Genomic DNA, 14,572 nt, shown 5'->3' on the forward strand with positions numbered 1-14,572 from the left:
TGTATATAGATATGTAACCCGGTAGGTACCTGTAACTGTTTTCAATAAAAACATTAATAAATAGATGGTATTTGGAGAAGTGTGTCAGGATTGAAGCAAATTAAACATAGACTTTGCTTACCACAGTGGGAAATAGGCGTGATTTTGTGTAATATTTACACTAATACATTTTCGACGTAAAAAATGGGTGGATATGCCGTCAATAATAAGGTAAAGTTAAAATAGGTAAATATTAAAGTTTATTTATCACATTTTCCGACGAAACCGTAAAAATAAATGCTTGCAAATTGTAATTTTTATGTTGCATTTCCTTCTTGATGAATGTTTTTTTAGAATGGCCAGCTGTTGCCAGTGCTCAGTCCGAAGAGTCCGTTTCTGCAAAGAATAAAAAACGAAGAAGTACTTAATAAGTAAGTGTACAAAAATAATAAACATACCATAATGTAAACAAACAGCCTATACATATTCAATATACGTCCCACTGCTGGGTACAGGCCTCCCCTCAATCAACCAAAAAGTAATAAAAAAACAAAAATAATTGGTTTAATTATTGGTTGGTGGTAGGGCTGGCAGAGAAAGACCTAGAAGGACGTACATTGACCAAATTGGAGATATCCTTAGAAAACAGTACGATCTACCCTGAACCGGCGTGCGTGCATGAAACGATTGATGAATGTGGAGGAAGCAAGAGAAGTGCTCTGCTTCGCTTACCCCGGTGGAAAGTAGGCGTGAGTTTATGTATGTATAAATTGAATATCAAGTACATCAAGTCATAGTTTCAATGTGGTTGTTGTACAGTATATTTTTTTATTTTATTTATTAGGGATAAAAAACAGTTATACAATGGGTAATACTTAAGATAATATTAGCCTAAGTTATAACTAAATGTATAACCAACTGGGATATCCACATATTAATATAATAGAAGTGGTAAATAGTGAGTCTACTACAGTGAGTTTGGACGGAAGCATGTACTCGTACACCATGACAACCAAAAAATAACAATATTGTGAGCTTGAAAGTTTTTAAAACTGGATATTAGATACACCTACGTACAGAAACCAATGAATGGGCTTAATGAAACTGTGCACTAATACAGGGTGTTAGTGACATCGTAACGAAAACTTTGAGGGATGATTCAAACCATGATTCTGAGTTGATATCAAGTGGAATTTTCCGTCGCAAAAGTATGGATAGGAAAATAATTCAAAACAACACAAAAAAAAATCATGAATTTTTGACAGGAAATTCCACTTGATATCAACTCAGAATCATGGTCTGAATCATCCCCTTCAATATTCGTTACGGTGTCACTAACACCCATACCTACTTGTATGGCTACCGTATGTACTTGTACGGGGTGTAAGTGACATCGTAACGAATACTGAGAGGGATGATTCAGCTGATTATTCTGAGTTAATATCAAGTGGAATTTTCCATCGCAAATGTATAGAATTGAAAATAATTTAAAAAAAATTAAAAAAAAACATGAATTTTGCGACGAAAAATTCCACTTGATATCAACTCAGAATCATGGTCTGAATCATCCCCCTGAGTATTCGTTACGATGTTACTAACACCCTGTATACATAGTATAAATTCCTGAGTAACACATTTCTTCCTGTCGTAACAGATTCTTGCTCACAATGCTCTTTGAATGTCAAGATAATTTGTGTTGATTAAAATCAGCCGTTTCCCAGGATGTTTTTCAGGCCTTGCCTATTTATTATGTTATAATCCGCCTAATTCTACTTTCTTTAATAAGTATTATGGACATAACTATCTTAGGATTTTGTATCAACAGTAGCTGCAAGTTGTTTTTGACTTCTACTGGCTCTGCCCACCCCATTAGGGATTAGCGTGAGTTTATGTATGTATGTATTTGTAATACATTTGATCATTGCCATTTTACAGGTTTTTAATTTAAAAAGCTATACATACCCTCGTTTGCTAAGGACAGCGTTGCCCATGTTGAGAGAACTTCCGCTGCATCCGTTGTTCTGAGCCTGCTGGATGTTAGAGCATTGTCTTCCGACGTGGCGGTTGTAACGGATGGTCACTGCGAAGAACTCATACGCTCGGCTGTGAGAGCAGGTGCTGATCCAGCAGCCAGGCTGCGGGTTTCTGCCTCCGTTGGGGTAGAAGTTAGCTCGACAAATGGGATCCATGATACCCAGGAGACCACCGTCAGTGTGGATGCATTCAACATACTGTCCATCAGCGGCGCGCAGAGCGTTGGAATTCCCACCCCAGTTAGGACCAGCAGGGTCCAAACCTGTAATGTTCAATAATTGTTACGTCGATTTATTAAGTGATGGAAGCAGTACGGTCACGAGCATTAATATGTATACACTTTGGTACCATGTCACATTAACTTTTTTGACAAATTGAACTGTAAATCTCACTAAAGTCGAATATGTTAGTGCCACAGAGTCCTAAAGTGGGTTACATTATATTGCTCATGACTGTACTTGGCATGAAAATGCTCGTAATAGTAAGTAATTACAACATGAATACTCATAACGAAAGTGGTGTGTCAGAATCGTAGTTGAATTTCGTGGTGTCTGTCTACCCCAATGCGATATAGGCGTGATCTTATGTACACGTGTATACGTTAATCTTGACGGATTGTATGTTAAAATCCGTGAGAGGTCTTACAATTGGCTTATCATAAATCGTCACCAATGGTTATGAAGACGATAAACATTCATACGATAAAGTATACAGGATGTTAGTGACATCGTAACGAAAACTTTGAGGGATGATGCAGACGTTCGTGCTTCACCCAACAGGGTCCACATAATACCAGCGTCGTGGTTCACGCCGCGACTTGTGCTGAGTGAGGCCCTTTTATCTCAGGACGTCCACCACCACCTTATGATCATTGTAATGAAAAAAAAAAAAAAAAAAAAAAATTGTGATGTTATTGTTTTGTCTTTGTGTGTGGCGTCCTTTTATAATAAACAATTTATATTCTTTCTTTTTTTTATACCTTTATTCTAAGATAATATAAAATGGTATTTTCCATCGCAAAAATATAAAATTGAAAAATAAAAAAAAAACATGATTTTTGCGACGGAAAAATACACTTGATATTCACTCAGCATCATGGTCTGAATCATCCCCCTCAGTATTCGTTACATGTCACTAACACCCTGCATAAAACGTAGTCGAAATAGAAAAAAATCTTACCGGTGATACGAGAGGCGCGGTTGCCTACTCTACGTCCAGCGTTGCCTACTACGTGAGCGCCAAGACTGAAGCCTACAAGGTGTACGTTGTTCCAGTTGCCACCAGCGTTATTGATGAGCCATTGGAGGAAGTCTCCTAGATGCTGACCCACGCTGGGTACTCCATTCACAGCGGTCCAGTAAGCAGAGTTCGCGAGAGCCCTCCAGTCAACTACGATGACATTGCAGTCCTGGACGGCAAGGAAGGCAGAGGTGACCATCGGGTTGATTTCAGAGTTGCCGTTGCTGTTCCACCCGTGAACGATAACTTTTAGAGGGCGGCTCGCTACGTAGTTAGAATTCCTCACTGAATTGATGTTATTGTGAACTAGGAGTTGGAAGCTGTTGGGGTTCTGTCTGAAATCAAAGTGTGGGTTGAGATAATATGTAACAAGAGTGATAAAGACTGCATGCTATGCTTATGTGAAATGCGTTCTATCTTGTACGCACCTGGTGTACAGCCAATATTGGTTATTGGCACCGTTCCTAGATTCCCTCGAAACCTCATCATCGTCTTTCTCTTGCAAGTCTACTAGATGAGGCACTCCTTCACCATCAGGCATCCAGATGTACCTGCTTTCACCCTCCACATAGTGGCTATTGTCTCCTGGGATCAGGAGAGTGGGGCTTCCAGCGCACACTGAAACAATAGTTGCAAATTTTCTGTTAGGATCACCTCGTCAATTGTTTTGCTTGGCTGGTAGATGACTCTTTTTATTCCGTGGAATTTGGCCATTGTGGGAATGGATTTCCCAATCTGATTGGGATGATAGATTTTGCAGGGTGCGCTTGATGTAATGCGTTTAAAGTAAGTAGGTACAATAAGATGTTAATAAATAATAATTATGTACACTTACAGGCTACGAGGGCCGCGAGAACCACCAACAGCTTCATTGTTGATGCTTATGACTCCTGTTATCTAATTACGCCTATTTATAGTATTTACAGAAGCGCTTTTCACGCAGTGCATTATCTAAATAATCCGCGATATGTCATACAAAACGTGAAGTGATTCTTTATGATATTGTTTAGCTTAATCATGTAATTCAATCATGTAACTATAGGTGGAGATTTGTAATTAGCATTATGTATATTGGTGATTTTGTTTACTGTACTATTCAGATGTTAATCTAACTAAAAGTAAATAAAAATAATAATAAAAGAATCGCGCTGGACATATTAATTACAATAAAAACATTTTCATGTAAAATGCTGCCAAGCCGAGATCATAATCGAAATGATCACAATGTCAAAAAGTTATCACATATCATCAAGAAGAGCTAACTTCTAATTCTACACGCCCTAACTATACAAACTCTAAGTTCAAAAACTCTACACGTTTGGAAAATATGGGGCGTCCAAAGCGCGGATCATCTTATTTTCGAACATTCGGGTATTCTGCCTGCAATGTCTTTACCAAACCAGGGCTTACAAAATGATTTTTGTAATATGTCCCCACCGAGATTCGAACCTGGGACCTCCAGATCATGAGCCCGACACTCAACCACTGGACCACAGCGACCGTTACGTACACTTATAGTTTAGTGTATGCGTAGACATCCATTGCGAGTTAGTAAATGCAATGGAGGTTGCTGCATCTGAGCACACTACAGAAACTGATTCACAGTGTAACCATGTTATCGTGATAAAATTACGAAAATTATTAAAATACGATCTATACTGTCATCTCCGCCGTTATAAATCGCACAAATTCTAATAAGAAAGGGCCTGATTATATGCAACATAAAAGCTTGATAATGCGTAATATATGCACCACCAACAAAATGTATGAAGTTGTAAGGCGTATCACATCTGGTTGCCGGCAACCAAATGATTTTCCGCTGGTAGCGCAACGTGTCCTAGTGAGAGTGCCCTAATGAGCCCCCTCATGATCCCTAATTTATTTTCTATCTTCAACAATTACAATAATCTACTTCTATCCTGTGAGTTGTGAGGTGGATTACTGACCTCATCAACCCTGGTGTTAGGATTACTATCGGATTATTATTGCAATAATTATCAGATATTGTAATGTTTTAATTTAGTTTCCATTATATCAAATTCCCGAATCACAATAACATACTGATAATATCGGTTAGCTCGGTAGGTACCAAAAATTATAAATAAATTTATTTATTTTGATGTGTTGTCAAGTTCTGATTCAAGTTTTGGCGAAAGGCTGATTCAAATAAAAGACTAATTATTCAAATTTTAATGGTTGTTTATGCGTGGATCTACACTCCGCAGTGGAGCACCATGGTGGAGGATATTCTATACCCTATCCGGTTGTATGAAGTGAGGCGGCCCAGCAGTGGGACGTGTATCTATACACGTAATAACAGCCTATAGGCTGTTTAGGTTATGTATGTGGCACGATGGAAAGTAGCATAGAAATGCTGCATCGACAAGAGCGTGGCTACGATTGTGTGAGCTACGATATCGTCGACACGTAGTCTGTAAGCGCCCAGGGATGGGCGTGAGTTATGTTGGTACCTTTGAGTTAGTCATGTAAGTTTTTATATGAAAAATTAAAACTTGTAAAAACCGGGATTTTTTTTTTCCATTGTATAATGTCATCAGTGTAATATGGTATATCAGTAGGGTTTAACATTGATAAAAACCATATCATTACCGACCTCCTGGTGTAGGGGTTGAGCGTTGGGCTCACGATCCGGAGGTCCCGGGTTCGAATCCCGGTGGGAACTTACTACAAAAATTACTTTGTCATCCCTAGTTTGATTAGGACATTACAGGCCGATCATCTGATTGTTCAAAAGTAAGATGATCCGTGCTTCGGAAGGCACGTTAAGCCGTTGGTCCCGGTTACTACTTACTGATGTAAGTATGTAGTCGTTACGAGCCATGTCAGGGGCCTTTGGCGGCTCAGTAGTAACCCTGACACCAGAGTTGATGAGGTTGATAATCCACCTGACAACCCACACGAGAGAAGACCACATCATTAAACAAAGTATTACTTCACTGCACAAGTTGATTAGAACTACTTAGATACTGACTTATATACTTTGTATACATTCACAATGAAACAGTATATTATGTGTATTATATAACCTACATACACATAGGTATTATATTTATATCTATAAAGTGCACAAGTACGTGTTTCTACTATACTGACTGATGGTAAACTTCAGCATGCAACTGCGATAACAGCGCTAATAACTGACGATAACAAAAACCTGGGAGAAATAAACGCTAAGAATTTTAACAAAACGACGATATAATCCAATTCCAGATTGTATTATATTTGACCGTAGTATTTGAAACAAAAGCGAGTTACCTCAGCCGCATAATGTCTTATAAGTACATATGTCGTGGCCAGATCTTAGAATTGATAATTCCATGATGTGTTCGATCATTTCATGAAAATGGTCATATTTCATGAAATAGAATATCATTCGTTGGTCACATCATGATGTAGTTTGGCTAGATCAATGAACACAAAACGTTTAACGATATGAACAACTAAATGCATGATTACTTCATGATATGGCCAAACGTTGGCAATCATATCGTAAAATTAGTAACATTATCCACCGGTAGTGGCGCTGGTGTCGATTATATTTAAAACTTGATTGATGTTATATTCGATGAATCGATGTAATGTACAATTTTCCCTATCGATTAGGTAAATAATTTTGAACCTAAGAAATTAATCGACTATTCGCATTTTTATTACACCATATAACATAAACACCGCCTGCAGTAACGATATGGCCAAACGTTGATTGAAATATCATTAAACGTTGACGTTTCAACGATATGGTCAACTTAAGATGGCTATTTCATGAAATATGACCATTTCATGAAATGGCACATCATGAAATGATCAATTCTGGGATCTGGCCACGACGCATACATAAATTCACGCCTGTTAGGGTAAGCAGAGACTATGAAATTCCATTTGCGTTGATCCTGACACACTTCTCTTGCTTCCCCCACATTCATCAATCGTTTCATACACGCATGCCGGATGTCCGATTTTGTTTCATTTTTTTTTCTCAAAAACTATAGATATTGTGATTACAAACATTAAAGTAAAACTCAGAAATCGATACGGCTTCTAGATTATCAGGAAAAAAATACAAAGTTAGCCTAAAATTCGGGTCTAAATATCGAAAAAGAAAATATACTTACTTACTTACTTCAAAAAGTAAAATATTTTAATTTTGATTGCACCACACCGCACCGATGAAAAGTAAACATAATATTCTCCATTTCTACCAGTTACTGTCGAAGATAGGTATCGTTACGTATATATTTGTGATTTTTCAGTTTTATTTTTTATTCCACACTCTTGTCGTAGTAGCTAGCGTTTCATATATCAAACGATAGTTTATTCAAACCTTAATCAACAATATTAAAGTAACGAGATAAGTATGAAAGGATTCAGAAGTTACTGTCAATTTATTACTTTCTTTTTATTTAAGGTTGTCACTTTCTATATCCAGATTTTTATAATATTTGTGAACCGGATTTTTTAATAATATGAAGAGATAAGGTTAATCAATAATTTACAAAGTGAATAAAAATAGGAATTAAAAATAATCAAAAATAGCCTATATAGCGTGTTGGTGACATCGTAACGAATACTGAGGGGGATGATTCAGAGTTGATATTGAGTGGAATTTTCCGTCGCAAAATTCATGATTTTTTAAATTATTTTCATTTCTATATTTTTGCGACGGACAATTCCACTTGATATTAACTCAGAATAATTCAAATTCAAAAATATCTTTATTCAGTAGGTAACATAGTTACACTTTGAATCGTCAATTTTACATAACGAACGTCTCATCCGCCTAAAACTACTGCAGCTTCTCACAACCTGTATAGCCGGGGAAAAGAAGCTGCAAGAAAAACCTCGGCACAGGGCCCTAGACGTTCTTTAAAAAAATAAAAATAAACATAAAATATTGGTATACAATTGAGTAATTTAGCTGCCTAATATCAGTTCTCAGACAGTTAATCCCATGCATTCATATCTTCTAAAAAATCACTAACTTTATAAAAACCTTTTTTGTAAAGTTTTTGTTTAACTACTGTCTTAAAACAGTTGAAAGGCAAATTCTGAATGTCAATGGGAATCTTATTGTAAAAACGTATCAAAAGTGGCTCCAAATGGTTCGTGTAATATTACACACGGTGCGGCTCGCCAGTTCTGTTTCTTGAACTTGGCTTGACACGCGACCGCGTGTCTAGATACATTGCCCCTTAAAAGATTTAGTAATCTTATGTAATCGACTGACTTGTAAAGCAAGTTTATTTTTATTCCTGGTATTAACAATGTGCCGATCGCTATTTTTGAGCTGAATCACCCCCTTCAGTATTCTTTACGATGTCACTTTAACCCGGTATAAGTACGTAGGTACAGGTAGCCATACAAGTACGTATTGGTGTTATTGACACTGTAACGAATACTGAGGGGCTGAGAGACCATGATTTGAGTTGATATTGAGTGGAATTTTCCGCCGCAAATTTCGAGATTTATTTTGTGCTTTTTAATTATTTTCAGTTCTATACTTTTGCGACCGAAAATTCCACTTGATATCAGCTCAAAATCATGGTCTGAATCATCCCTCAAAATTTTCGTTACGATGTCACTAACACCTGTAGGTATTTGTACTTAATAAAATAACGTGGTACATATTTCGCTATTAAAAGTCAAGTAGGTATATATTCCTGATTTTTTATTCATTTCATTATAAATTGTAAAAATTAAAGTATAAATCAAACAACCTGATATCATCAAGGATTATTATTATTAGTATTGTAATTAATATGGCCAAGATGCGCCAGTTTGAAGACCGTAGATGCCGTTTCTGAAACAAATGAAACTATTAAATTAATACAATATCAGAACCGTGGTAGCCCAGTTGGTAGAACGCTTGCCTCTCACTTTGAGGACGTAGGTTCGAATTCCAGCACAGGCCTAAACCAATGTATGTCGAATTTGTTTTCGAATTCATGTTTGGATCATTAATGATTATCACGTGCTCGCAGCGGTAAAGGAAAAGATCGTGCGGAAACCGTCATTCCCGAAGAATGCATTTTCGGAGGTATGTGACGGTTTTCCCTTCGCGGTTGGAAGGTCAGACAGGCAGTCACTTTTGGGCAAAAAAACAGTCCTGTCAAATTTTCAGGTTAGGTAAGCGGACCGGAGATGATGGTGATGAAATTAATACAATATGTACAGGCGTAAAAACAGCTTAGTTAGCAGGTATAATTTGGTAAATATGTATTATATTATATTGAGTAGGTATTTATTATATTAACTAAAGTTTACTTCTATTTATTTCTTGTTGCACTATCCCACATCCAAGTTTAGTAAATGTTTGGTTCTTGGTAGCGGTTGCCTGGTAGTAATTGCTCTAAAGCAATAAGGCCGCCCAAGTTGTATTGTATTTGTGTGTTATGTCAACACATTATCATCAATTACCAACGTATTTGATTTGAATTAAGTAGTTCTAATAAGCCTTTATACTTCCGTTGCCGGTGGTATATTGTTGGCCTTCTTGTCTTTCATGTTCATTTCATATTTTAACTATTTCTAACCTATTAGTCTAGCATGCTGCTGATGCATGGATGCAGCGAAATACTATACTAGGGGGGTTAAAAAGGCCACATTGAAACAAGTTCGATTTGACATTTGCGCATATAAAAGTAAGTGTGCAATGGCCCTATATATATTCCTGCATATTCCTGCAGACACCTCCTAATTTTTTTAAGTTATACCCGTCATTTTCTTATCCGCCTAAAAGGAAAAGGACGGATGATTGTCAACAATTAGTTAAGTTAATTTTTAAAAGGAATGAATAACCTCGCTGCTATGCAATCCGTTTAACGTGCTCTCTACTTAATAATGGCCCCGATTCCTGCAAACACCGCCTAATTTTATTTTAAGTTATATCCGTCATTTTCATATCCGTCGAAAAGGAAAGGGACGGATGATTCACAGCTCTTAATTTTAGGAAGAATGAGTAAATGAATGTGTCGGGTTATTGACTGATGTAAAATTTTTAGACGGTTGGTTTAGATTTGTGCTTAAAATTGACGTGTGTTCCCTAATTGTTATGCCTGTCGATTACCCGTCCCTTTCTTTTTTAGCGGATAAGAAAATGACAGGTACTTTTATAACTTAAAATAATATATAATTAGTTGGCGTCTGCAGGAATACCAATGTCAAATAGAAATATGCTTTCTTAGATGAATTGTTACAATGTGGCCTTTTCAATCCCTTGGGACACTTTGACCACCTCATGATGATTCACCGATTTGTATGGTGCCACAGCTCTATAAATATCAATTTTGCGGACAAAACTTACAATTAAGTACTTATGTATAATGTCACGAGCATTAATATGTATACATTTTGGTACCATGTCACATTAACTTTTTTGACAAATTGAACTGTAAGTCTCACTAAATGTCAAATATGTTAGTGCGACAGAGTCCTAAAGTGGGTACATCATATTGGTCATGACTGTACAGTACTAGAACCACCAGCTTGAAAATATTTGACTGCCTCTAATGGACTTACCCTCGTTTATTGATAATACTGTTGCCCATATGGAAAGTACTGCCAGTGCAACTGTTGCTCTGAGCCTGTGAAAGGTTTGCGCACAGTCTTCCGATGTGTCTGTTATACCGGATCGTTACTGCGAACAGACTAGGCGCCCGATCATGGGAACAGATACTATCTGAGCAACCAGGTTGAGGATTTCTGCCTCCGTTGGGGTAGAAGTTAGCCTGCCCAATAGCTGTCATGATCCCCTGAAGATAACCATCCGTATGAATAGCCTCCACGTATTGTCCATCCGAAGCGCGCAAGGCATTTCCATTTGAATGCCACAAAGGACCAGCGGGGTCTAATCCTGTGAACCAATGAATAATAATAACAATTTAATAACCACCAATCCGCACTGGGCCCGCGTGATGGTTTAAGGCCCGATCTCCCTATCCATCCATAGGGAAGGCCCGTGCCCCAGCAGTGGGGACGTTAATGGGCTGGTGATGATGGTGATGAGTAGCCTTTATACGTCCCACTGCCGGGACCCTTGCAGATTCCTATAGGTCTCCCCTCAATCAGCTGGAGGGGCTATGGAGTATGCTCCAGCGCATGCTGCAGCAAACGCTTCACTGGAGCAGCGTTGCTCCAATGTGGGGTGGTAAAGGTGTTTAGACCAGTAGCCCGGGACTAACGACATTACGTGCATTCTAAAGCACGGAATCATCTTACTTTTTCAGAAAATCAGGTATTGACATATAAAACAGATGAAGTGGTTTTCAACAATGTTTATATGAATTAGTAATAATTATTGATCTTTTACTATTTTAATGATATCACTTTCACTACTTGGCAGCATGAATGAGGCGCTGACACAAGTGAACAATAACATTTATTGTCCGAGTTGGATGTAGTTAGTACTATCTTACCAGCTCAGCTTACCAGTAACTCTAGCCGGGCGGTTGCCAGTTGTACGTCCAGCATTGCCAACGACGTGAGCGCCAAGACTGAAGCCAACAAGATGCACGTTGTTCCAGTTGCCACGGGTGGTGTTGATGAGCCAAGTTAAGAAGTTTCCTACATGTTGGCCGACATTTGGGACTCCGTTTACGGCGTTAACGTAATTGCCACCGGCCACGCCTCGCCAGTCGACGACGATGACATTGCAGTTCATAACAGCAAGGAACGCTGACGTGAGGAGGGGGTTCATGCCACTGTTCATGCTGCCAGTCCAACCGTGGACAAGGATCTTCACAGGCAGGTTGGTTCCATAGTTCGAATTCCATATAGTGTTAGCATTGCCGTGAACAATTTGCTGAGGATTGGTGGGGTTGGACCTTGAACAAAAGTTAGTTACGATGTTAGACGCTTTTACTTTAATAAGCCATTTTCTTCTTCTTCTCTTCTCCGGCCTCCGTGGTCCAGTGGTTTGAGCGTTGGGCTCACGATTCGGAGGTCCCGGGTTCAAATCCCGGACATATCATAAAAATCACTATGTGATCCCTAGTTTGGTTAGGACATTACAGGCTGATCACTTGATTGTCCGAAAGTAAGATCATCCATGCTTCGGAATGCACGTTAAGCCATCGGTCCCGAATACTACCTACTGATGTAAGTTAGTAATCGTCACATGAGTTATGCCAGAGGCCTTTGGCGGCTCATACCAGGGTTGATGCGGTTGGTAATCCACCTCACAACCCCCACGATAGAAGAGAAGAATAAGCCATAACATATTTTGAAACGATTTGGAATCATACAAATGAATACTATTTATCATAACGTTCAATAAAACATTTTAAAGATTAAACAAAGGTATACACCTGGTATAGAGCCAGTATTGATTGTTGGCGCCATTTCTGGTGAGCAGCAAATCTTCATCGACTGGTTCTTGGAGGTCCACGAGACGTGGCTCTGTGTCGTCATCGGACATCCATATGTAACGGCTCTCACCCTCTACATAATGGCTGTTGTCTCCAGGAACTGACGGCACCGGCCCAGCGTGGCTAACTGTATCACAGAGCTTATTGGAATATTAATTGGTTATGAAATTAATTATGCCTAGTGATTTATTACGTCATACGTAACTATTGAACTTGACAACAAGATAATACGAGTACTATTTATAACATAAACTACACATAAGGACAAGTTAAAATGTTTTGTACCACTACATACAAAACATTTAGCTTAACATTTAAATTTGCATCCGCAAAGGGCGCAAAAGTTACAAAATATGCACGATTATGTAGCAAGCAGTGGGATGAAATATGATGATAATGATGAAGATGTTGAAAGCATCTGTCATATTATCATCACGGTTATAAATTAATGAAATGCTTATAATAAAATTGAACTTGCCTGCAACGAAAGCAGCCCAAACTATCAACAGTAGTTTTATCATGGCTACGGTCCGAAGTCGATTGACTTGTAGACCTGCTAACTGCCAAAATTTCTACTGTACCAATAATCGTGTAATCAGAATCAATCAATGTCTGATATTTAAAACCAGGATTGGATTAATAAAACGAGCTTACGTTGTGATTATCACGTGGACAATAATAGGTGTTCTATTTATATTTATATTGAATAGTACAGGAGGATTAAAGAACATTTGTTGTGGAAACGATAGTAAAAAAATATGCACACCTCGATTTTCTTATACGACGGCAGGCTTGAGCAGTGGAAGTGGGAGGGATTCTCTTAAAATGCATATAAATGTTTTTGTCATAATTTTAATTATCATTATCCTTTTTGCATAACGTTTTTTAGCATAATGGTACTATCCCATAATAATATCTAGGAATACTGGTTTGTTCGGTATAACTTATTTTTGGACTAATATTTGTTGGTATAATTTTGATTCGCATATAAATAGGTAGGTATCCATAATTCTGTTTTAGAATAATAGTGTTTTGTCTTATTTTTTACCATGCATAACAGTAGGTTAGGGTGCATGTTTATTTTACACACGAAAAGTATACTGAATGATGACCAACAGCATGAAATAGTGTCAAAAATTATAAAAAGTCACAATTATGAACCAACTGCAGCCAAGGTAAAAAGCACAGATCATATAATACTAGGTAAAAGTAAATTTCGAACATGTTCAAAGTTGTGCCAAAACTTTTCTTATTCGGAGTATAGTTTTTATGCTTATAATAATTATGCTTATATATCATTATTGTCATTAATTGTTATGCTTATAGTAGTTATGAGGACAGGCTACGAGGGCCGCGAGAACCACCAACAGCTTCATTGTTGATGCTTATGACTCCTGTTATCTAATTACGCCTATTTATAGTATTTACAGAAGCGCTTTTCACGCAGTGCATTATCTAAATAATCCGCGATATGTCATACAAAACGTGAAGTGATTCTTTATGATATTGTTTAGCTTAATCATGTAATTCAATCATGTAACTATAGGTGGAGATTTGTAATTAGCATTATGTATATTGGTGATTTTGTTTACTGTACTATTCAGATGTTAATCTAACTAAAAGTAAATAAAAATAATAATAAAAGAATCGCGCTGGACATATTAATTACAATAAAAACATTTTCATGTAAAATGCTGCCAAGCCGAGATCATAATCGAAATGATCACAATGTCAAAAAGTTATCACATATCATCAAGAAGAGCTAACTTCTAATTCTACACGCCCTAACTATACAAACTCTAAGTTCAAAAACTCTACACGTTTGGAAAATATGGGGCGTCCAAAGCGCGGATCATCTTATTTTCGAACATTCGGGTATTCTGCCTGCAATGTCTTTACCAAACCAGGGCTTACAAAATGATTTTTGTAATATGTCC

The 14,572-nt window shown here is 37.6% G+C and overlaps 2 protein-coding genes across 3 annotated transcripts; both read right to left on the reverse strand.

The window, feature by feature from the left end:
* Window positions 1–216: 216 nt before the first annotated feature.
* LOC126377237 (pancreatic lipase-related protein 2-like) lies at window positions 217–14,053 on the reverse strand. 2 transcript variants are annotated; one of them, XM_050024961.1, is made up of 5 exons: window positions 13,975–14,053; window positions 3,681–3,870; window positions 3,193–3,587; window positions 1,942–2,275; window positions 217–375 (listed from the first exon to the last, which is right to left on the reverse strand). In XM_050024961.1, exons 1-5 carry the CDS (start codon window positions 14,009–14,011, stop codon window positions 330–332), a joined length of 1,002 nt encoding a protein of 333 aa, XP_049880918.1. In that variant the 5' UTR covers window positions 14,012–14,053; the 3' UTR covers window positions 217–329. The 2 variants fall into 2 exon arrangements, with proteins under 2 accessions (XP_049880918.1, XP_049880908.1); XM_050024951.1 differs by lacking the exon at window positions 13,975–14,053 and adding an exon at window positions 4,088–4,166.
* Window positions 8,922–13,231, reverse strand: LOC126377221 (pancreatic triacylglycerol lipase-like). The gene is made up of 5 exons (XM_050024926.1): window positions 13,114–13,231; window positions 12,576–12,762; window positions 11,698–12,092; window positions 10,789–11,122; window positions 8,922–9,070 (listed from the first exon to the last, which is right to left on the reverse strand). Exons 1-5 carry the CDS (start codon window positions 13,154–13,156, stop codon window positions 9,025–9,027), a joined length of 1,005 nt encoding a protein of 334 aa, XP_049880883.1. The 5' UTR covers window positions 13,157–13,231; the 3' UTR covers window positions 8,922–9,024.
* Window positions 14,054–14,572: the final 519 nt, after the last annotated feature.

Source organism: Pectinophora gossypiella, chromosome 2 (assembly GCF_024362695.1).
Source record: "Pectinophora gossypiella chromosome 2, ilPecGoss1.1, whole genome shotgun sequence".
Taxonomy (NCBI): Eukaryota; Metazoa; Arthropoda; class Insecta; order Lepidoptera; family Gelechiidae; genus Pectinophora; species Pectinophora gossypiella.